The sequence below is a fragment of the Apteryx rowi genome, unplaced genomic scaffold (genome assembly GCF_003343035.1).
Source record: "Apteryx rowi isolate R43461 unplaced genomic scaffold, aptRow1 scaffold_1046, whole genome shotgun sequence".
Classification (NCBI taxonomy): Eukaryota; Metazoa; Chordata; class Aves; order Apterygiformes; family Apterygidae; genus Apteryx; species Apteryx rowi.
The window spans coordinates 154,939-178,793 of NW_020447249.1; the positions used below are offsets into that span (position 1 = coordinate 154,939).

General features: G+C 45.7%; 1 protein-coding gene across 3 annotated transcripts; it reads left to right on the forward strand.

Annotated features, from left to right (window-relative positions):
* The first annotated feature begins 6,049 nt into the window (after positions 1-6,049).
* LOC112967046 (mas-related G-protein coupled receptor member H-like) lies at positions 6,050-15,875 on the forward strand. Of its 3 annotated transcripts, XM_026067770.1 has the most exons (4): positions 6,218-6,310; positions 6,611-6,710; positions 9,675-10,043; positions 10,601-15,875. In XM_026067770.1, the coding sequence occupies exon 4, from the start codon at positions 10,641-10,643 to the stop codon at positions 11,634-11,636; it is 996 nt and encodes a 331-aa protein (XP_025923555.1). In that variant the 5' UTR covers positions 6,218-6,310; positions 6,611-6,710; positions 9,675-10,043; positions 10,601-10,640; the 3' UTR covers positions 11,637-15,875. The 3 variants fall into 3 exon arrangements, with proteins under 3 accessions (XP_025923545.1, XP_025923555.1, XP_025923564.1); XM_026067779.1 differs by lacking the exon at positions 9,675-10,043; XM_026067760.1 differs by lacking the exons at positions 6,611-6,710; positions 9,675-10,043; positions 10,601-15,875 and adding an exon at positions 6,711-7,969 and having other exon boundaries at positions 6,050-6,310.
* The last annotated feature ends 7,980 nt before the right edge of the window (positions 15,876-23,855 follow it).

Genomic DNA, 23,855 nt, shown 5'->3' on the forward strand with positions numbered 1-23,855 from the left:
AGCATCACGCCTGTCTTGTGCGTGTTTTCTTCAAATATTGAAGCCTGGGGTGTGACCAGGTCTTCTCAAGATGACCTGCACAGTGAGCTGCCCTCACGTTTTGCTCTTCTCCCTTGCATGACAGCATTTTCTCTCTTACTGCATCTGTTGGGCCCATTTACTGTTTTGAAATTTCCATGCTGGCTTTTGGCCACTGGCAGAGGACACCGTGGTTTCTTCTTCTAGCAGCTGTGCCAGCTTCATCTCTTAGCCTCTCAGCCCAGCTCTGTTAACCTTCCCTTTTGTTGTTGTCCACTGCTCTCTTACTCTTGCTTCTCGTGGGCTTTCCCAGTATTTTACTGGTTTTAGCATTCCAGAATTTTTCCTTGTGGTACTGATATATCCACAGTGGAAGACCAAGGAGGGGGCTCCTCTGCTCTCTCTTTATCCATCCAAAAGTTTAGGTTTCTTCTGTAGTCAGAGGAGAGATGCAGGCCCTCCAGCAGGCACAGGTGCACCTCCAAGCATTTTCCTAACAAAAAGATGCAGAAATTTGTTGGCGTAGAGAAGAATCAACCAGTCTGGAGTGAACTATATGCCATGAGAACTCCCATCACTGGTTCACAAGTCACAAAAAGATGCTTTTTATTGYATGTCCTATTCTGTGGAGTTTGGCCTTTTCAGCTGTTCTCCTTTAGTCTGAGGAGAGCAGAAGCAGTAAGGAGCGTTCTTGTGGCACTGTGTATCGCAAAGAAACCCTGAGGCTGCCAGCTAGCCCACCCACTGAAGGGAAAAGCCATGCCTCTGCTGATAGCATCCGGATGGGGTTATGGGGGTGTGATCTGAACAAGAAAATACTAATTATTCCTTGTGGATATCGTCCTGAAGACCCTCCCATGGGTAGCCACAGTCCTGGCTATCTGTGAGACACTGAGAAATTGTCTGTTCCAGTCTGGTTCCTCTGAACCCTCATTTCCCCCCCCATGGTGTGTGAGGAGAGAAGGAAAGGACCCCTTTCTATTCTCTCCTCTCATAAGTGATACACGGCTTGCTCTCCCTCCTGCTCACTCCCTCATTCCCCACTTCTTCTCCCTGATTGTTCCCCCTACCCAGGATAGACCGGGCCTCTTTGCTTCTCTTTCTCCCTCCTTCCCTCTCCTCCCTTTCTATTGAGGTTGGTCCTCACACACCTCTTTCTCCTTAGGTCTCCTTAGGTCGCTGCTCTTGGTTTCCCTTGTGGAAGCCAAGGGCAGCAGACTGCCTGCCTGTCCAGACATCACAGCTGGGAGCATCAGCAGCGAAGTCCGTGTTTGGAGTACAGCAAAGAAAAGAACATATTCCCTGCAAAGCAAATGGATCAGGTGATCAAAATAGTGCTCAGAGAAGCAGGCAAAACCATTGGAAAACACTAGGATTTGCTCAGCCCCTTAGTTATAGCACAGTTCACCGCTCCCCAGCTGCTTCAACGGAGTCACTGCACAGTGCTAGGGGTTTCTCAGGGCAGAGGTTTACATTAACTTGCTCCGGTTGCACCTGCACGATTCTTACCCTGGGGAAACCCCAAATAAAAGCAAAAATGTATTTGGACAAGTTTCAGTGAGAAAAATGCCTGGGAAGTTAGAGATGTTGAGATGCTGCTGTGCAGTTTATGGATATAGACTCTGGGATGGGTCTTACTGAATTAGAGAGAAGCATAGCTCTTCTGCCTGCAAAAATTTGAGTTACTGGAAAGACAACAACAGCAGCTGAAATTCATGCGGCAATTCTCTTTAATTGCAGAAGCTGGGAAGTACCAATCTGTAGATCAGTGCTGATTCACACTCACTGGGAGAATTAAAAGATGAATTAAAAAACTATAGTGTGATGTTTTCCCTCTGGCCCATGGAAATCTGATTTACCAGAAGCTTTTGGAGCTACAGGGAGATAGTGCTGCAATGCAGCTGCATTACTTTTAACACAGCCTGTTAGTCATGCAGGAGGACATTTTTGGCTGATAGTAACATTGCTTTAGAATTAAAAAAGCTACTTTGGGTTGATCTTTGTAGGGACTGAAGGGTAAACCTTGCAGTAGTGGTGGTTTGGAGCTAGCAATGCATATTCCCATTTAATTTGTTGTCTTTAACCACTGAGACCCTATAACAGGGTGACAATTCCCAGACAGCCCAGGGACATTTCTCTGGAGGCGTGGAATGTCTTACTGGGACATCCTTTGCTTTTCAGCCACTGCCAGAGCAGATGCTGGGAACGTACAAAGGGGGAATTTGGAGTTAGTGAGCCCAAAGGACTTGTAATTGAAAGAACATTTGAGGCAAATACAGCTAGAGATTTGGAAATGGTAATGGTTACAAGCTTTGACAGCTTGGTTATTCAATTAGACATTTGGAAGCTCAATAGTAAGACGCTTAACTTTTTCTTAGGCTATTTAAACAATCCTGGGTGAAAGGATTGCCCTTTGTTATAAATTATATACTTTTGTTACAACTCTGTTAGAATTGTTTCTAAATTTGTTATAATTTCGTATAATTTTATGAGTTCTCTTTGATTTCTAGGTAGGTCATAATAAGATGTTTCTGCTGTTAAATAAATCGAATGAGATGAAGACTGCGGTGTGTATGTTTTTGCTGAAATCCTTCCCAGTGGTTCAGTGTGAGTTTCAGTCAGAGGAATTTCAATTAATTAAATTCAGTTCATACATATGTTGCTGTGGTTTGGAATTTTGTCCAGCTGGCTCTGGATATTGCAGAGATGGTAAAAGACTGACTCCAACACGTTTTTTTTCTTTTGTGGATTTGCTATCAGCTTCTCAGTTGTGTGGTTAGAAAAAAAACTAACAGAGTGATCAGGAAAAGGCATGTTGGAAGAAATGAGGAAAGTTATCTCGATGTTGTATAGAAACAAACAGGCTAGAAAGTAAATCCATGGCATCTTACAGGGATAAGCTGATTAAATCATTTGTGCACTGGTCTTGGGAAAGAAAGGGTGACTCATAGAAGAGATGCTTGTGGGGTGATAGCCTATGCTGTTCAGTAAAACCCAAAATAAGATAAATAAATAGCTGTGACAATGACCAGACAAAACACAAATGTTTATAACTAACTAGTGGATCTGCCACAGAGATTATTTCTAGAGCATCACATGACTTAGGAGTGAGGAAAACTTTCTTCAAAAGGTTTTCTTGATGTCGCTTTCTCACCATTTTTCCAGTAAATGGAAGAAACTCAAGTTAAACATTTAAATTGATGCCAAAAGATGCCTTTAGGGACGACAGCACACTGGGAAATTATTACACTTCACCCCCAGCATGGCTGTTGCCACTTGAAGAGGAGTTTTACTGTCTCCGAGTCCCTACACCCCCAGCTCAGCAGTACGCTCACTGCTTTCTGTGATTTTCCAGGGAAGCTGACTGAGAGGGACGCTTCCACAGAAAAAGTGACTTCTTTGTTGCCATGCATTTCCTATCAGTCAGGAAAAAAAAAACTCCTGTTTTTTTTTTTTTTTGCATACACCTTCCATTGTGACTTTATCACAGACAAAGGAACAAAATGAAAAGATTCTCATTTAGTAGAGACTGATAAAAATGCAAGCCCAATTAAACATATATCCACTACCAGTTTTACGAAGAATCAAAGATTTTGATCCTGAAGTGGCTGCCACCAGGTGAAGTTCAGAGATGGGTGCTAATTCAAATAGTCATTGTTGTTTACTCTAGCTATTTTTGGGTGTCTAGAACTCACACGTAAGGAATTACATTCAGGGATTATGCCCCTCCAGCCTAACACACATAACACGCACATGACCTTGTGTGTGACTGTCCAGCAGGATGGATCTGACAGCCTTCATCAAGTAACAATTTTAAACATTATTTAGAAATAATTTAGGAACTTAGCCAAATAATTACAATAAATGGAGATGCATGTGGGTAGGGCTATAGTAATGAACGGATCCAAACTTTTCTTTTGTTTCTTTCCCAAGGGTCTGGGCATTCAGTAATTCAGTAATTCAGAGGAAGAAGAATCCCATACAGCCAGCTGCACAGAATTTTTTAGAGGAAGGCTTAAGGGCTGTGAAACAGGAAGAATGAAATGACGCAAACGGAAAGTTTTCCCAGGCACATGCAAGGTCAATGCTAAAATTTTGGTGAGATGAACAAAGGGGGAAATAGGCTGGGAAATCAGCATGCACCGTACCTGGTGGAGGCACTTTTCCAAGGAGCTGGAGTTAGGAGCCCAGCATGGCTCTGCCACTGATGTTCAATGCTGTGGCCTTTTCCCTTGCCCAGCCCAAGTCTGGATATATCACAAGCGGGAAATGACCGGCCTGAAAGAGAAAAGCTGTGTCAACTGGGCAAAGTGGCACGTTCTGGGAAACTGCTGCCCAGCACAGCCTCCTTACACCCCAAGGTCATGCTTTTCCAGTGCCACCGTGCTAAGAAAGAGGGGTCAGGAGGAATTATCCCCACACCAATCTCCACAAAATCCCAAGCCTGTCAGACTTGGCCTTGCTCTCACTGCCCTGCTTATGAGTTCTTCTACTCCCTCCTTAATCCCCTTTTTATTTTATTTTCTCTCACATCCTCCCTCTAAAAATAAAATGAAGTGGCATAGTGTGGCCCCTTTCCTGGTGATGCTGTAAGCTTGTGACCCAGGGGGAGAGCTAAAATAACTCTCAAAACCAGCCTGTGGCTGGAACAACTTGCAAATTTTGGAATCGCTGGTAGGATGAAAACTGGGGTCTAACAAACCAGATTATGGTATTGAAAGTCTCCTTTGTTCTAGTTTCATTATTGTTTAAGCAAAAGTTATTTTTTAAAGAATTCAGAGGGGTCCAGGTATCACATCAAATCATGACAATGGTAACTAATGCCATGAATACTTTACCTCCCATTTTGTTAAAGTCACAGAAAAACTGCATTTGAAGCAGACAACATCACATCAGCATTCAGTACAACTCTACTTCCCATCCTTTCCTACTGCCTGTGGAGAAACAGGGACATGCCAACACAAAAATGCTTATAGCAGGTATGGAAGATTGTAGCCCGGGGCGTTTTGATGTGATGTTCTCCCAGTGTGACTGGCATTGCTGATACAGAGACATCAAGATTTACTGCCGGGCCACTCCATCCTGGCTCCCTTGAATGCTTAGGAAAAGCCCCCTTCCTTGCCACGGATGTGGCTGTTCTTCCTTTCTCTTCTCCAAGCTCTAGCCAATGGTTCCTCCCTTTTCCTTCCTCCTGGGCTGCATTTGCCTCCCCTTGGATTTCTACAGTGATTTCTTCTATATTTCTCCTGACCTATTTGTTTAAATACATTGCAGAGTAGAAAGCATGAAACAGGGCAGATCTCCTTGGTACTGAATTAGCTATTTAAAGTAGGGCAAAGAGCTGGCACCGTTGACAAGAGGAGGCTTCTGCCCCACAGAAACCAGGCTTTTAAAGTCATGAGCAATAATCCCCTTTGATGACTCACGCTGTGTCTCTGCAACCTCAAAGCATGGATGAGATGTATGGAAGCAGCTAGCTACCTGCTGTGGCAGCCACCTTGTCTGGACATCAGAGAAGGAGACCTTACAAGGCTGTGTTGTACTTTGAAGGGTGGATCGCTGGGTGCGGCACATTATATATTCCTCCTCCCCACCCTTCACAAAATATTGGATTGTTAAGCCTGACTATTCAGTTCTTGCAAGTGGGGGAGTGACAGTCAGCGAGCAGCGGGTTGTGATTAATTTAATTTCCCTGGGGTTATCAGTGGGATATGAGGTCCACTAGGTTTTTGCATAACAGTGATGAGTAGATATGCACACAGACAGGAACCAAAACACATCTCAGGGACATTGCAGTTGGGCACAGAAGAAAACAAGCAAACAAGAAGATGAAAATTTCATGCTAAACATAATGGCCAGTTTGCAAACAACGCACGAAACAGGAAGTGTTTGAAGCAATGAGCAGGTTCGTTTGCAATGTCTGTCTTGTGAGGGTGATTCTTTGGCAAGCTGCTTCCGCTGCTCTCAGAAGTGATGACCAAGCCCTGACGTGTCCGGATATCCAGATGCTGCCACCCACTCCTGTGAGAAACACAGGGGCTGTGGTCCCTGGTCCCATTTAAGTTAGAGCTGAGGAAGGGACAAGGTGTCAGACCCAGTGCAAGGACCGTTGGAGGAACCTTACCATGCAGTTACCTTGTTCCTGGTGGCCAGATGACATCTGGGAGGGTTTTCGCATGGCAGTCTTTTAAAAGTTCATGTGCAAGTCTGACAGAGACAACTGGAGTTTGCAGATCTGGGCTATCAAGATTGTGCAAGGAATCTGCCCTCGCTTGGATCCCCCACGTACCTGGTGAGAGGGAGGCCAGGGCTTGCATTCTTTCCTACCATTAAAGCACTTGGCTCTTCCCTTTCTCTGTCTTTCCCTTCTCCTCAAATACCTCCTCAACCCTTTTCAGTCCTTAAGGGGCAAACGGCTCCTGCATGCCTTGTTTCTCCTTCCATACTCTTTCAGCTCTTTGTCTTATTTATTCTTAGACCCAAGCTTTTCCCTCCTATCTCTATTTCCCTTGATCTCTTTTCTTTTTGTTTTTGCACCCACCCTAGACGTGGCTTCTCTACTCAGTTTGTACTTATGTTCTTTGGGTTGCAGATGTTGTAGCCCATGAAGCTGGGGAAAGACTGAATGACCAGAGGAGCACAGTACTGGGACAGTGTCACTAATTTTCCCTTCATCTCCCCCCTTTTCCCAGGTGAGTACAAGAGGGCAAGGAAGATAGACCGACATTCCAGCAACATGGTGCTTGATTTGACTACAGTGTCCCCATCTCCTGTGGAGAGCAACCTGGTCTGTGGGGATGGACACAACAGGACTGGAGGCTTTGCAGACCACATCCCTGAAATAATTGTCATTGATAGCATTACTTTGCTTATCTGCCTGTGTGGGCTGTTTGGGAATGGGGCCATCCTCTGGCTCCTTGGTTTCTGCATCAAGAGGAACCCTTTCACCGTCTACTTCCTGAACCTGGCTGTTGCAGATGCCTTTTTTCTCCTCTGTACATCTGTTTTCCTCATAATATATCATGTCCCCATGCTCAGCTGTTTTCAGCCAGAGCTTGTGCATGTGCTCCTGCCATTTCACTCCATGGTTCTGCTCACGTACAGCGCTAGCCTGTATCTCCTCACAGCCATCAGCGTGGAGAGGTGTCTGGGTGTCCTCTGGCCCTTTTGGTGCAGATGTCACCGCCCAAAGCTCTTGTCAGCAGTCGTGTGTGGCCTGCTCTGGGCCCTCGCCTGCGTGCTATCTGGGCTTGTGTACTTTGTGTGTGATTTGGATCACTGCAAATCCTGCTGGGTGGTTCTTGCAACCTTGTGCTTTCTCAATTTTTTCCTTTTCACTCCCTTTATGGTTCTTTCCAATGTGATCCTGCTCATCAAGCTTAGGCGTAGCTCACGGCAACATCACTCGGGCAGGCTGTACACAGTCGTCTTCCTTGCTGTTTTCTTCTTCCTTCTGTTTGCCATCCCACTCAGTGCCCAGATCTTCCTCAACTTCTTTGTCTATGTTAAGTTTGTCTGGGAGAGCTGCCTGTTGCTGGCATCCATCAACAGCAGCAGCAATCCAGTTATTTATGTCCTAGTTGGGAGCTACAGAAAGTCCAGGTTCAGTGGATCTGTCAAAGTTGCTCTTGAGAAGGTCTTTGAAGATAAGGCAGATCCCCAAATGGTGGGAGAAACCCTTGCAGAGGGAATTGCTGCTTAAACCCCTACAGCATCCACGCAGCTAGGCTGCAGACTGGCATTTGGAGAGGGGCAGCCCAGTCACCACATCCCTTACCAGCATCCATGGGAGCTGAGCCCTCCCCCTGGCTGGATGAACAGGAATGGTGGTAGATAGCAGACTATGTCTCATGGGACACAGCTGGATTCGATGAGATTTCAAAAGGAGCAGGACTGGTTCCAACCTCAAAATTCTTTTAAAATTATTTTAATAAAATTGTCTTCTATGTAATTTAAAGTTGGTTGCAATTTCTACCCTCACTGACCCCATGGGGTGTCCTTGCTTGTTCTCAAAATTACAACTGTCAGAAATTTATGAGAGTGTCCTTACACTGCCCACTAGTTTGTACTGCTGAAATTATGTGGGTTGGAAAGTTATGTGTCATTTGTTTTCCTGTTCCCCGGTGTTAACAGGAATGAACAGCCTTTCATGACCACAATCCTGGGTCCAGGTCTGTAACATGTCTCCTTCCCTGAGCAGAGTTGTCCCAACTGTTCCTGCCCTTCTACTGTATTCTGGGACCTTGGGCTGATATTAAAGTCATGAGCATACATTATCATAATCCTCAAAAGCCCCTGGACCAGAGGAGACGATAGAGAGGGACAGAAATGACATTTTCATCTCCCTCCGGTTTGGTGTCCTCCTGCACCACAGTCTTACAGAGGAAATCCAGCCCAGCCTGGCTGATGTTGCTGACAGCATTAGTCAGCAATCAGATCTTTACCTTCCAAGGGGGGTTTTGAACTGGGGAGCAAAGACAAGCAAAGAGACAAGTGCTTCCTGTGATTAGTACTGTGGCAGGTTGGACAGAGGTATGGACATCTAGGATGCTGTTGGCCATTTGAAAGTGTTATGCTGTGTACCTGGTGAAGAACCCCAGGGAGCAAATAAATAACTGAGGTCTGTAAGCCTTCTGTTGGAAACCAAAATTTTTTGTGACCATGCTCAGGATGTTGCCCGTGAAAGCAGAAGCTAGGAAACTGTGAATAATTCTGCTCCTTCACAGACTGCATGGGTAGATAGGGGAGTGAGTATTATGTTGCACAGCTTTATGCCGGTGTACCTTGAAGCTTTTCTTATCATGACCTCCTGTTTGCAATTGAAAGGATCTGCTTGGGGAAGGGGTGTGAGATTCTGCAGTTAAGGAGACAAAAACACCATCATCCAGGGAGGAAGGATGCTGGCTCAGCCCAGGAGTCTCCAAACACACCATTTCCCACCAGTAACATCCTTTGCTCCCAAGCACAACAGGATTAGTTTGTGTTTCACTTTCACTGCAGCCTGTCTAGGTAGGGCTCCTCTCATCTAACTTCAGCCCTCTAAAAAATCACATGGCCCCGTCTTAGGAAACCATTGTAGGTTTCCTCTACTGCCAAGGGAAAAGAGAGGTACCATTGAAAATCAATCCATTCCACCAGTTGACACAACTTTTCCTAAGAYGGCATGATTCACAGCTTGCAGGTGTTGTTTTTTCATTGCTGACTATAAAGGGAGCGTAGAAGACAACTCAGATGAGACCCTCTAACTTTTAGATGTCTAAAGCCAGGTGAGCTTCATTAATTCACCTCCCTTGAGGAAATGAAAGTTTYTCCTGAAATTCTAGGTAATCTCTCTACTGTCTGCCTCTGCTCTGGTCCATACACAGATCTTGGCTCTCTGATGCACATAGTATCACACTGGTGGAAACTATGTATTTGAAGATCAAGGCATCACTGTGATTGGGGGGGGGGTATACAAGTGACAAACCTAGAACTGAATCAGAAATATAAATTTTACAGGGGTGACAGGCTTGTAGTTCAGAGTCCTAAAGACATGCTCTCTGGAAAGATAGGAGAAAAAACAGCTATGGGGAAGATATGAAAAATTTGGGTTTGGGATTGCTTTAAAATGAAATGAAAGAGGAACATGACACAGAGGCTATCTGCTTTTCCCATAGGTCTAGCTTCTGAGAGTCTCTTTTGTTAGTCATTTCCTGTACAAGATCAAGAACAGATTTTATAATGAAACCCTGATACTTTCACATGCTATGAAATAGTTCTCTGTTTGCAAGAATTGCTGACAACCTAATCTGCTTGGCTAACACTGAGAAAAGCTGTTTGTGAAAGGACCTGAGAGAGATCTTCTGCTGGATGCTGCATGAGCTCACCGAGGCAATCTTCTCTTCTCTGTGCCCATTTTACAAGTGATAATTCCAAAAATCACCATGTGAAGATCCTGTCATGGGGATGGTGGCTGATCAGCACAAGGCGATGAGATTCTGAAGCAAATCTGCTCCACCAAAGTTCCCCAGGATGTGAGAGGAAAGGTCAGACTTTTCTGGGTGGTGTTTTTTGAGCCTAATCTGTGCCCTCCTGTAATTGGTTCTGAACCTGTTGGCCAATTTGCAGCAAATCTGATAGAGGAAGAGTGACCTCTAGGAAATTAGGACCTATGAATGTTGTGGAAAAAGGTGGGAGGGGAATACTGAAATGAGTGTCTCACGGAGGGGAATCCAGCAGTTTAATAATATTAATTGTAATATTAGACACCTAAGAATCCATATGGGATCTACTTCCCAAACCACTCGCTCTTTTACATCTCTAAGGACAGTCCCTTATTATTATCGCTCTCCTCCAGATCTTTCCTGTCAAAAGCCAGGAAGATAGTATCTCCCTAGCCTTATCTTCACCTCTGTGTGCACTCTTGTACCAAACATGTCATACCTATCTCCCCCAGGTCATGTCTTCTCCATCCCTCGCTGCTCTTTGTGCTCCTCCATGTGGCTTTTCCATGAAGTTGGGGCATGGCTGCAGCAATCTGAAAAGCCTAGTGTGGGGGACAGCACAGTCATTAACATGTTTCTGTATCTTCTTGTCCCTCCAGCTGTGCGAGGGGGAGAAGATGGTGCAATGCAGGTTTCAAAATGAACACAGTGTTCCCTGCTGTGGGAAGAGCTAGCCCTGCCTGCTGGAGTCAATACAGTGGGATGGCATATAACAGGACTTGGCACGAGGGGCTGCTGATGGAGACTGGCTCATATAAGGATGATGACTACAACCGGACTAACTGCGAAGTCACTCATTTGAATGAAGTCCCTGTCACGCTGATCATCTGCCTGTGTGGGCTGGTRGGGAATGGGACTGTCCTCTGGCTCCTCGGCTCCCACGTCCGCAGGAACCCCTTCGCTGTCTACATCCTGAGCCTGGCTGCTGCCAACTTCGCCTTCCTTCTCTTCGTGGCTGTCGCCCTTGTGATATTTTATGGCCCGGAGAGCTTTTGTTGCAGACTGGGCTCCCGGGATGTGACAACTCTATTGAACTTCACGATCCTCTTTGCTTTCACCACCAGTCTCTACCTCCTGACAGCCTTCAGTGCCGCGATGTCTTTTTCCATTCTTGTCCCAGCCCACTGGCACTGCCACCGCCCCCAGCATTTGCCAGCCTTTGTGTGTGCCCTGCTCTGGGCCCTCTCCTTCCTGCTGACTGTAACGCTGCATTTCTCACCTACGGTGCTCATAGTCTTCATCCTGAGCTACATCTTATCTGTGCTTCTCTTGATTCTTTCTGGTTTAATCCTATTTGCCCAGGTCTGCTTTTGTTCACGGCAATATTCTCCAGGTAAACTCCATATTATCATTCTGCTCCTTGTCTTCTTCTTCCCCTTCTTCACTGCTGACTTTGGTTACTGGATCTTGCTGAGACTGTTTGATTTTTCTGTTTTTGTCTTTGATACCTCCTTCTCTTTTGCCTGTGTGAACAGCAGTATCAACCCTGTTATTTACTTCCTGGTTGGGAGCTGTACAAAGAGGAAGTTCACAGCCTCTGTTAGAGTTGCTTTCCAGAGGGCTTTTGAAGATGTAGCAGGGCCCCAAAATAGAGGTGAAACTCCTAGAGAAAACACAGTGGAGACAACTGTTTAAATCTCTACAGCATCACCCTGAGAGGAGATACTCTAGGGATGGAGGTGTCCCGTGAGACAGGGCACAACGAGGAAGATGACTTTGGTACAGGTCTGGATGCAACTCTGTGGAGTTAGCTGCAACACAACAAAACTTGCTGAGTAGCATGGAGACTCCTGCCTTGAAGAACACTGGAGAGGGTGGCAAAATAGCCGCTGAAACCTTTGCTTTGAATCTGTCTAACCCAACAGGTCTGAGTTTTCCCTCTTTCAAAAGTGACCTTGCTCTAGCCTGTGCTCTGTTGAAACAGAGCCACGGAGGCTTATGGCTCCTTCTGGTGTGTTTTGGTGAGTTTGCTTAACTGGTGGATGAGAGATTTTTGGCACAACAGTGCAGAATAATTCCTGGGCAAAGCTTTGTGTGTGCATCTCCAGTGGGTGCAGACATGTGCGAAGAATATGTGTAGACCTCACATTCAGCTTTGTTAACAGGCAAGCAGGCATGTGTTTGCAATCGTCCCTGCAAAGCTTTCCCCAAAGTGCATTGCTTCTGGTAACAACACTGTAAATTGAATTTCATCCGCCCATTACGTGGGCTGTCTGTATGAAAGATTTTTGACTGGAACTGCCTGCCCCTTGCCGTCCCTCCCACTTTTCTCTGGGCTGTCCGGATGGTTAGCCTGAGCAAATGCTATTTCGCAACTGTGACCTGAGGTCTGTATCCAGTTCTGGTGTGTCTCTTCCTCATTCAAAAAAACCCAAGAGGAGTATGGTTAAAACAAAACAAACCCAAAAGCACAGCTCTGCCCCCAAACTCTATAAAGACTGGATTTTCAAGGTGAAAGAGGGTATGGGAAGAAGGAAGGAAAATAATGGACTTTTTACAGAGAAGACCTATCTGATGCCATGAGCAATGAATTCCTGTAGCCTAACACAGGCACTCACCAGGTATAAATGGGGAAATGTGCTTTCTGTGCTCCTCAGTCCCTAGCTGTGTTCCTCCCCGCTCCGTGTGTTAGCCCTAGCTATTACAGTGCTGGGTGGTATGCTGGCTCTGATTTGCCCGTGAACTAACCATTACTTTTGAGCTGAATTTCCTTCTTGGTGTGACTTCCCACCAGGCTGCACTAACTTGAACATGAACACAAGGGAAAGGTTGGGAAAATGCAGCTGGCAAGAAGGGATAGGGGCAGAAAATCTGTCAGCTGGGCAGACTGAAGTCAGCTTGAAATGATTAACTAGGGACCCCAGAAACCAGTGACACTGTGGCCTTTGGGACTTCAGGTGGTGATGGAAGTTTATCAGCCCTTTGGTTTTTCCCCCAGCCCAGCGTGTCACCACACAAGCTAAAATGAAAATCAATCACTTGGCTCTGTACAGATATAGAGCCATGTTAACTAAACACATAAAACTCCCTAATAAAAACAAGAAGCTCAGAAAACAGGAAAACTCCTTGCCTATTGAGGAGATGACATCTGTGTTCTGGAAGGAGATGGATTCGGGCATTTTTGGCACAGGATTCGGTAAAGAAATTCACAGATGGTGTGGTGGGATTCATCTCACTTCATTTAGCTGTCCAAAAGTCCAGCATTTTCCACACAGCTGTGTAGACTTCCTTGACACAGAGGAAGATGGGCACCTTCAGTGACTGACTTGTCTCTGATACTTTGGAGTCCCATTTAGGACAGCATGAATTGCCCTCCAGAGGTACCAATCTCTCTCTCTCTCTCTCTCTCTCTCTCTCTCTCTCTTTCAGCTGTAGAGGTTGTCTGAATAATCAGCTTAGATCAGAGACCTAATTGCGGGTGGCTAAAGACAGATATCGCCTGGTTTTCCTTACCTGTCTTATGGTTCTAGGTGCACAGGTATCTCTAAATTCATCTCCACCATTACCACGTCTCTCCATCAACTCCTGCAGAGGCACCTTTTCTCCCTGTCATCCCTAGTCACAAGCTATTGTTGGGATGTGATAACTCAGAAAATTGTCAATAAAAATATGTAAGCCATTATAGGTTTTGTCAGCCTTGATGCTCACTGTAACCTGAATGGAGGTGAGGGAGTAAATGTACTCCATACTGTCTGCAAGCCAGAAAGGTTGTAGCAGCCTGCAGAAGGATTTGAAAGGCTGGATTTGAATTTCCTGTTTGCACCCTGAAGGCAAGCCATGCTGTAGTACAATATTCTCCTTAACCTGGGTGAGGCAGGTTTCCAGGGCATGTGCTAAGCAGCCAAAGAAGCCAAAGAGAAGCCTGGTAGCTTGGTTTTGTTGTCAGAGAAGGGAGGTGGTGAAGCTGGTGTAGGTGGCCTAGGTGACTCTGAAGGCAAGACAGTTCCCAGAAAGCAGGAAAGACACAAAGCAGAATGCTGTAGTGTTGGTCCTTCTGCACTCCCCTTGGGATACACTGCCTGGAGGAGGCAGTTTCAGCAGAGCACAGTAACCAAGCCCAGATGCTGAATTTCTTTCCCTCCTCAACTAGGGGCAGAAGAGGGTTTTTTTAAAGGGAAGTTTCAGGCCTTTCATGAATCATAATGAATGGGAGAAGGTGCAGAACATCCCGAGACAGTGTTTTGTTGTTGCAAAGAGATTAAGTTTTGTACTTTTACCAGTAACTCTTTTGCTCCTTTTTCCATCCTTGTAAAAATTAAGCCAGCATGCCCATTAGAAAATTATTGACTGGCTGTGGCTGTACAGGGTGCCTGGTATGAGGTGGATACTGAGCCAGGTGCCTTGATTCATGTAGGATGGGAACCACCGGCCTAGCTGTAGCTGCCCAAAAGTAGCGCTCTCAATCTCTGTGTGATGTCTCAGCTACCTATGCACCAGTGGAGACAGATGAATGATTCCAGAAGGTGACTCTTTCAGTCTACCTAAACACCTGTATGGAAATGGGATGAATCACCCTGGGACGCTCAACCCTTTCCACTGGGTTTAAAGAGCACCCAGGTGACCAGCACAGATAGAACACCTAATTTTAGATGGCTAAAAGCATTGGAAATGAATCCTGCCCTACTTCTCCCATGTTCTCCTTACTAAAATTTCTCTTTTTATATGGATTGACACAGGGATATCTCCAGGCTGTGGCCTGCTCATTCATATTTCTCCATTTCTTCCTAATCTCCTCCAATATCTCCCCTATATTCTCTAGACCTCAGATGGGGGATGATAGGCTCTGAAAATCAGTTGTGAGAGTATGTGCCAACCCCTGAAAAATCCATTGGCTTTATGTTATGCCCTCTTCTAAAGCACAATGACTTTAACCACCTTTCATGCTGTCTGCAAGCCAGAGTGGAGCAACCCCCTGAAAGAACACTTTGGAAAACCAAGCTGGCATGTTCCTGAATCCTTCATGCATATTCAAAAGTGCAATGTTCTCCATGAAGCAGGACAGTGAGAGAAGTCAGATTTTTCCAGAAAATGCTTTGCTTGTCTAGACAAACCCACTCCGCCAAGGCTGGGAACGTTCTACATCATTACGTCCTTTCCATCCTTCTCTTCATCAGCCCTTGCAGTTCCAGCCCTCTCCTCAGTTATTTCACTCTGAGAATCTCTGTCATCTCTAAGGAGCAACATCAACCCCATTTTTCCAGGGAGGAATTACAGAAACTGGTAGTTCAAGTGGACTCTTAGGGTTGTCCTCCAAGGGCTTCTTGGAAGATGGCCTCCAGGGGGAGGAGGAAGGGCACTGAAGACAGGATGATGATGCCCAACCAACTCTCTTCACCACCCTCCACAGGAGAGGCTGTCTGGGAAGGGCAGTTTCCTGAGAGCTCAGAAACAGGATACCGAACCTCAGCTACCAGATTTTCTTGTCAGCCTTACCCTGAGCAGAATCGTCTCCTGAGGGAACTTTTCAAAAGTGGGGGATCTCCTGCTGGTAGTGATCTCTGTAAAGGGTAACCAAGTCTGTGTCTGAATATCCTTGGGTAAGTAGAGAGGGGATCAATCGATCTGCATACTGTTTGATATGCTGCCTGGGAAGAGGCCAGAACAAGCTTCACATGAGATTCATGGGGGCTGCAGGTGAGGGTTGAAGTGTGGACTCTCTCACATCTGATCCACACCTGGAGCATCTTGCCTTACCACTTCTGTTACTGTTCCTCCACCTCTTGACTGCTGGCTATGGACAGGATTTGATGAGAATCCTTTCCTGAACAACAGGTTGTAACTCAGAAAGTGTTCACATTCAGGGGAAAAAAACTCTCTCAGCCATGGAAGATGCCTGTTTTGTTTTGAAAAACGACTCTATTAATAAATGCTTCTTAGGTGTTTAATCTTGTTATTATGTTTCTTCAAAGCATGTCTCATTGCCCATGGGTTATACTCTTGCTTCTCTCTTTAGAAACAGCTGCATGTTAGTTATCCTTGGAAATAAGGCAGTGGGAAAAGGATGGACAACTTCCTACTGTGCATGAGGCAACTGAATGGGTGGGCAAATAAAGGCAAAGCTGTGTTTGTGCGGAAAGAAACTGAAGGCTGAGAATTCCAGAAAGAAAACCTGATCTTTCAGGGAAAGCTCTTCAGCATAAGAGAAAGAAAAACAAAGTAGTTGAACCAACAGGGGGCAAGGTACACCTGTCAAAAGTTCATAAGGAGGGTGTGAATGGATGGCAATGTTACTGGGTTGAAGGAAGCCGGTAGGTCTCTTGTGCTTCCTACACTGGCAGGCCTTCAGAAGGGAGGACCATTAGCAAAACTCCCATTGCTTACTCCATCTGTAGTGGTACAAGTGGGGGACACAAGGTCTACCTGAGCAAGTCCCTGTGACAGCCTTGCCAGGGAGAGATACAGAAGAGGTGTTTCTTTGCATACATGCAGCTCCTGAGGGCCAGGCAAGAGAAAAAAGGAGGAATGTGACCAAATGGGGTGCTCAAGGGCAAAAAGGATCACCTGCCGACCCAGTAAGTCCAGCAAATCATGCTTTGACCTCGCTGGGGTGGAGGAACTGTTCCCTACTCCCCACCTTGCTGCAGAGAGAAGGTAAGAGAGGCAGCAGAAATGTAGTTTTGCAGTGATGCCCCTGCCATCTGCAAAAGTGAGGATGTCCCCTGCCAGGTTGTGTTTCCTCCTTGCCTTTCTCAGCAGTCTTCCAATGCTGGGATGCTGCAAAGTCCTTTCTTTCTGGTCTTTCCTCTCTCCTTTCACCTTTGCCTGCCTAAGCTCACTTGTACCCTAAATGGCGCTCCTCTCTTGGTATGGTCAGATGTTCCCAAGGAAAGCATGCATCCCCCTCACCTTTCAGGACCATATGCGGGCAGCTTCACTTCAGTGGTGTGGCCAAACTGCAATCTTTTCACAGCAAGATTCTTCTCACCTAATTGAAAGCATCCCAGACAGATGTTGTCTACTTCCCAGGCCCCTTCCAGGATGAATGAAGAGGTCCTGGTACTGTCAAAAGACAGCTCATCCCAACTATTCCAGATACCTACCTTAGGATGAGATGCATCCTACTCTGGAGGCACCTGTCTTGCCCTTAGACAAGATAGGGTTTCTACAGAATTAGCTGTGATGAGATAATTAAGCATTACAATTTTGGAAAATCATCCACTTTTGAAAGAGTCAGGTTAGCCTGGCCCTGTGTGTTCACCAGTGACAACTTTTTCAGTCAAACCCTGTTGCTGTTGATTCAACAAACCTTTGGGTCAGACAGAAGAGTTACCATGTTGGAAATAAAAAAGGAAAACAAAAATTGATCTACAAATAGAAACAAAATGAGACCTTAGCACTGTGGACTGGCTCCCAGGGTCCTTATTGTTGCTTTGAGCTGTAACTCATCCAAAGTCTGGCACTTCCCTATAGCAAATGATCTTTCTTTAGTGAAAAAGCTAGGGGCTGAGTTTTGTGCCCTTTATAGGTCTAATGTCTTTGATAAAATGCTCTTGGGGCACTGCCAGCCTCAGGCAGTGCTTCTTAGGGTAGATGCTTAAAATGAGCGTCCATCTCTGTAATATCTGTTTTGGGTTCTCTCTTTCCTCCCTGGAACATTCCTTAAGCTCAAAGACCCTGTGGGGATGAATGCTGACAGACCCCTCAAACCTGCCCTCCCTGCAACTCACAGTTAGGAAGTAAATTATAGGGGATGCTACTGTTTATTTAGGCCAATGTGAGAAGCATGTCAGCATGTCATAGGGAAGCCAGGCTGGAAGAAAGGCAGACAGACACCGCTTAATGCTGATGGCTGTGCTGGGAAATTCAAAGGCAAATGCAAAGTCCTGTCCCTGGGGTGGAACAATCCCATGCAACAGGGCAGGCTGGGGCCAGTTCTGCTGAGAAGAACCCTGAGGGTCCTGGTAAACAGCAAGCTGAACAGGAGTCAGCAGAATGCCTTTACAGCAGTGAAGGTCAACAACATCCTGGGTTGTATTAGCAAAAGTGTAGCCATCAAGTCGAGGGAAGGAATTATTCCCCTCTCTTCAGAACCTGTGAGACAAAGCCTGGAGTAGTGTCCAGTTTGGGGCTACCAGTACAAGAGAGACATGGACATACTGGAATGAGTCCAAGATGGTCACAGGGCTGGAGTACATGATGTATAGGAAAGGCTGAGAGAGCTGGGTTTGTGCAGCCTGGAGAGGAGAACGTGAAGAAGAGATCATATTGCTGTCTTCAACTACCTCACGGGAGGGTGTGGAGAAGACAGTTGGACTCTTTCTGGAGATGTACAGTGACAGCATTAGAGGCAATGGGCACAAGCTACAAGGGAAAATTCTCATTAGATAATAGCAAACACTTTTTCCCCGTGAAGGAAATAGGAACCAGAGAGGTTTTGGGGTCTCCATTTTTGGAGAGATTCAAATCTCAGCTGAAAAAGGCCTCAAGCAACCTGTGCTAACTGGACCTACTTTGAGTAGGTGATTGGACCAGAGACCACCAGAGGTCCCTGAATGCCCTATGATGCTATGAGACCCAAGCTGTTGCTGAATGTAAACATAGTCCCATCTATAAAACCATAGGTAGGTAATTAGAAAAAAAAGATCAGTACACTCAGGATTTTGGAGTATATGTTTAGTCATTAAAATAGCTGTGCAGAGGAGGAAGATGAAGACTGTGATGGCCAGGTTCAGGATGTAGTCAGTGAATAAGTTCCTTTTGATGCTGAAGTTGAGGTACAAGAGAATGGCCTCATTCCCCACCAGCCCACACAGGCAGATGAGCAGCGTGGTGCTCCTAAGTTCTACATAATTATGTGAAATATACACCTGGTTCTGCTGATTTCCACATTTCAGGTCATTTTTGGTCATGGGCATGGAGGTATGTTCAGTGGAGTTATTATGAAAACTTTGCTGTGAGCAGACAGAATACAGCAATTGGTGTCTGACTTGCCAGGACCATGCTTCTCTGGTAATTACCTGCCTTGCTTCATGGCACAATGTTTGGGGAATGTTTGGTGAGTTSTGTTGGAGCAGATTCCCTTCTCAGCTTCAGCATCTTACCTTTGTCCAATGTGATTCTCTCTGGCATTATCTTTGGCATTAAATGTCCTGAGTTACACTGCGTTATCTCACTCGTCACCTTGAAATATTCCTTTGCAAAATCAGTGCCTTTTCTGGAGACATAGCTGCCCCCATCTCCCCTTCCAAGTTAAGGTGACAGGGTATCATAGCCTTGACTGAAGTAAGGCAAAGGAGGTTTTACGTTGGCTATCTGAAGCTTCCTATGGCATGCTTTTGTGCCTGTGGACTCACCTGTTGTGGAYGTTTTGAAAAATGAAACATGTTTTAAAATCCACTCTCAGTTTTCCTGCAACTCCCCCTCGCCCCCCTAGTTAATCTAGTTAAGGAAAGAGTAACACGTGAAGAAATTCCTTTAAGATATTCCTAGAGAGGGAGCATTAGACAGAAGATAACCTGTGAGAGCAAGATGGGGAGAACAGGCAAAATATGGAGGGGAAATGGTAGAAGTTGGGGACAAAGAGTGAAGAAAGAGAGCAGCCACTGGAAACTGGTTTCCCAACTGGTGAAGGATGCAAACTGCATTTGCTTGTCTTCTTTTGTCTCTCTCCCATCCTGGGTCCCAAGCTAAGTGGTGACAGGATTTGAGCTGGATCAGGTTCCCTGTACTGTCTCAGTGATTCATAGCGGTTGTCCAGAACCTGAGAAGTCCCAGCAAAGAGGTGGCAATGTGCAGAATACAATGTATAGTCTCCATATGTGACTGTCTGATAACATCTGGAAACACGCCGGGCTCTGCTTTTGAGCTTCCTGAGTAAAAGTCATGAGCTAAAAAACTTTATCCACAAAAACGATGCTGAAAAAGCCCAACCTACTCTTAACTTTGAAGCAGCTCTTCTGCCTTATAAAATAAACCTGTTTAGCAACATTCAAATCTTTCTCATTATTCATTGGTTCTCATTTCTTATTTGTTCTGTTTCCCATTATCAGACACCTGCGACACAAAGCTACAAGTTTGTTTTTTTCCCACTGGTTACTGTCAGCTTGCTCCCTACTCCAGTAATCTACATCTCCCAAACCCCTTTGCCTTACATGAATAGGGCAAAAAACTGGACGCATTATCAGACAGAGATATTTATTCATAGTCATGGAGGACGGGGAGGAGGTAGAAGAGGGAATTATGTCCTGGTATGAATGATGAACGATGTCTTCATTATATTTTCATTGTGCGAAAGCAGCTCCAGGCCTGGAAGAACAGTCTGAGGGCCTTTTTCAAGCAGGTGTGGAGAACTGCCCTGATAAATAAGCCATGTCCCTGAACTGAGACTGCAACCAGCAAGGAAGATGTCAGCAGTGTCCATCCACTGCATGGGCTGCAGAAACTCAGCACCAGACAGCAGCTTTACTGAACTTCCCTGAAATATAGGGGAAAGAAAGAAGGAGAAAAGACGTGGAAGAAAGAGATACACAGCCTGAGATACAATCTGGAGGAGCAATGCTGGTCAGGCCCCAAAAGAAGACCCATGGGAGAAGATTGTGGGTAGCACATCAGACAGGGATGGTTTCCTGACAGCAGCACAGTCCCTCTGACCTTGCCTCTTAAACGGATGGTGAAATCAGTCACTTGCTTGTTGCCTGGTTATGCCAGTCCATTTGCCAGAGGGGATCATGGGGGCATTGTGCATTTCCCTGCTCATCCTTCATAAGAGACTCTGAGCCTCAAAAGACAAGTTTATTAGGACATGAGTTCAAACAGTGAACTTCTTAAATGAGAGGAATCCCAGGGTGAGACAGAAGTGGTGTAAAAGAAATTTAATTCTCCCTCTGCTGCCTGTGTCCTAGGAAGCCAGATCCTTTCCTCCCATTTTGGTCTCTACTTGGGCACCTCTCGGTGGATTCCTGACTTGCAGCAAATGCTCACAGGGTCTTCCTTGGACCCCAAAGGTCTCCCCTCCTCACAACTCATTCCAGCAGGAACTGAGATGAGACAAGCAGCTTTTCTCCTGCCCAGCTGCAGCCTTTTAAAGGATCACATCACAACACACATAACAAGCTGTAAACAAACACATGAATCAGACAACCAGCCAACATTACTCAGTTGCAACAAGCCACATTTCCTTGGAGCACAGCCTGAAACCAACACCTTGTGCGAACTTTTTGGCCCTAACAGGAGAGCTGGGAACATGTGACTCATAATCCCCCTGCACTATTGAATCCATACTTTTCTCAGAATGATTTAACCTTGAAAATAGAGTATGACAAATTCCCAGTTAAGCTATAAGATCATACTGTCATTTCCTCTCAAACTCTGCAGCCCAACTTTACGTTGCTGTTTGTTTTTCGTTTCATTTGCTGGGAAGGCAGGATAAACTGTGCTGATATACCGCTTAAACCGAAGAACAAGGAAACAAGGACGCTCCCTGTGATCTGTGCCCCTCTCCTGCCATCTAGAGGCACCAACCAGGCAGATATTTGCAAAATCACCACGGGCTATGTGCTGACGTGGTTTATCTTTTAATGCAGCCAGTTACAGCTCCAGGACCTCTGGCCCTGTTTCTGATCAATGGAGTCAATACAGCCCCTGGAGCATGGAGAGTGCTTCACCTGGGCAAATACCGGGATTGCAATGTGGGCTGAACTGCCCTTTAGACTTTCTTTGTGAGGGTATCCTGTTTGGCTTCCAACTGTCTTGCCAGAAGCAATGAGGCTTCCCAGGAACCCTATGCCCGAGTCACTGCCCTTTGAGGATGTCTCAGATGCCCAAGGCCATCTGAAATGGTGTCTGCATCCCACTCAGTGTGAATCTGGGGCTGAATTCCTCCGTTGGTGTCTGCAGTGAAGATATTGACATCAGAGCTGCACATTCTGGGCTTCCTTCATAGTCAGTGGAAATGGATATGGATTACTATAGACAGTTACTTCTAGGACCAGAAGAATTGTGCCCTAAGAGCTCTCATTTCTCTGCTTCACTATAAAGTCAATTTTGCTGACATATGGATATTTGCAAGTAGTTGGCCAAAATTCATCTTTATTGTCTATTGTGAGACTGACGGGACATCTGGCTGCTAGTGGGCTCTGCCCTCTTCCCTGGGCCATTCTTTTTGTTCTTGGCTATTGCCTTTCTTTCTTTCTGACCATGTGTTTTGTGTTAGCGTGATACATTCATCCTTCAAAGACAGCATCTCAATGGGTTTCTCATCACACTCACTAGGATGAGGTTGTTCCTGACAGAGCTGGAATGACCAAAGATGCTCAATGTTGGAGCTGTCAGCACTGCTCATTCTTTGCTCATGTATGTGTATATAAGAGTGGGGGAGAAGGAGGAGGGAGAATGAGGGAGAGGGAGAGAGAAAAGAGGGCAGCACCCAGCAGCACTCTTTTCATAATGACTGAGAGGGACATAACACTGCCTGGTTTGGGGTGTGGAGATTATTATAGCTGAGCTTCCTGCAGCTAAAATACTGGAAATGTCATGGTGCCCATCTGGCCCCATGGACAAGACGAGGGGACTATCCTTTGTATGCTTGGCTTCTTCGCTAAGGGCAAACGGCACTCAGAGTGGGATCCTTGCCATCTGCATCTTCCTCCTCCCACGGTGGTTTCAATAACTGGACAAACCACCTTTGCCTTCATGACATTTTGTATTTTTTCCTCTCCTTCCCCAGATTCCTGTATGTGCTGACTTGATTCACCAGTGGCACTTGCCTGTATCACCTCAGAGCCATTAATGCTGAGAGATGGCTGCTCACTCCTTTCTCTTTCTGGTCCGCCACCTGTCCATCATTTTTCGTACCTGATCTTGGCTCTTTTTTACCTGCAAAATGGGCTGATGTTTCATTTACAGTGATGGTACATACACAAAATGTGAGATGAGGTACCTGGCCACCTCCCTTCTGAATTTCCCTGTTCTTGCTGCCCTCGTGAGCAAAGGTCTCCTTCTCTCCTCAAAGGTTCAGTCTTGACTGAGTGGGATGGGGCAGCTCTCTGACATTGTCCTTCTGCTCTTTCACTGGGGCTGGGCATAGCTTTGTGCCTTCTGACAGCTCTCACAGGCAGATGGGAGACCACTACAGAAATGCCAGTTTGGGTTTACCTTCCTCTCTCTCTCTCTCTCTCTCTCTCTGCCCACTTATAAGTGTTGACATGCATGGCAGGGGTTTCAGTGTCTTGGAGACCACCCCTCCTCTGACGGGGCCTGAAGTCCAGCAAAGCTGCGATGTGGAGCTGCTTAGCTCTTTCCTCGAAGTGAGCTCTCCCTGGAAGATCTTCATGGTGTACTGAAATTATTGCTGAGTTAGTCTCATAGTTCCCACGGTGTTTTACTCCTAAAGTATGGGCATAGAATATATGAAATATGCTAAAAGAAAAAAGAATCAGAAAACCAAAGTTGTGGCAGTAGCTTCTTCTAGGTCAAACAACAGTTTAGGTCGTTTCTTCTGAAATATATTCAGTTATTGACAAAGAAAACTCTTTAATGAACTGCTTTTAATTTTGCAATGGTATAAATATACACTTCTGTGTTTGCAGCTATGATTTTCCATGCACAGTCAGGAGGCGTGTCTGGAAAGTATCAAGGAAACAAGAACCCTGTGCACAGTGAAATGCCATGGCTGGGTCCTCGGAGAAATGCCACACAATTGGTATTCAAGCTTAGTGCCATTCTTGCTACAATGCTTGTCAGCAGATAATGCTGCAAGTCCACCCCCCTTGGCAGATGGAGGAGAATATTCCCACACAAACATGCCATTTTGTGCATATACACTGAAGCCAGCATTTTCCTTTACTGACAACTGCTTTTCTTTTCTTGTGCCTCTTAGAACACCACAGTTCCCCTTTACCACTGGGTATTTTTGGA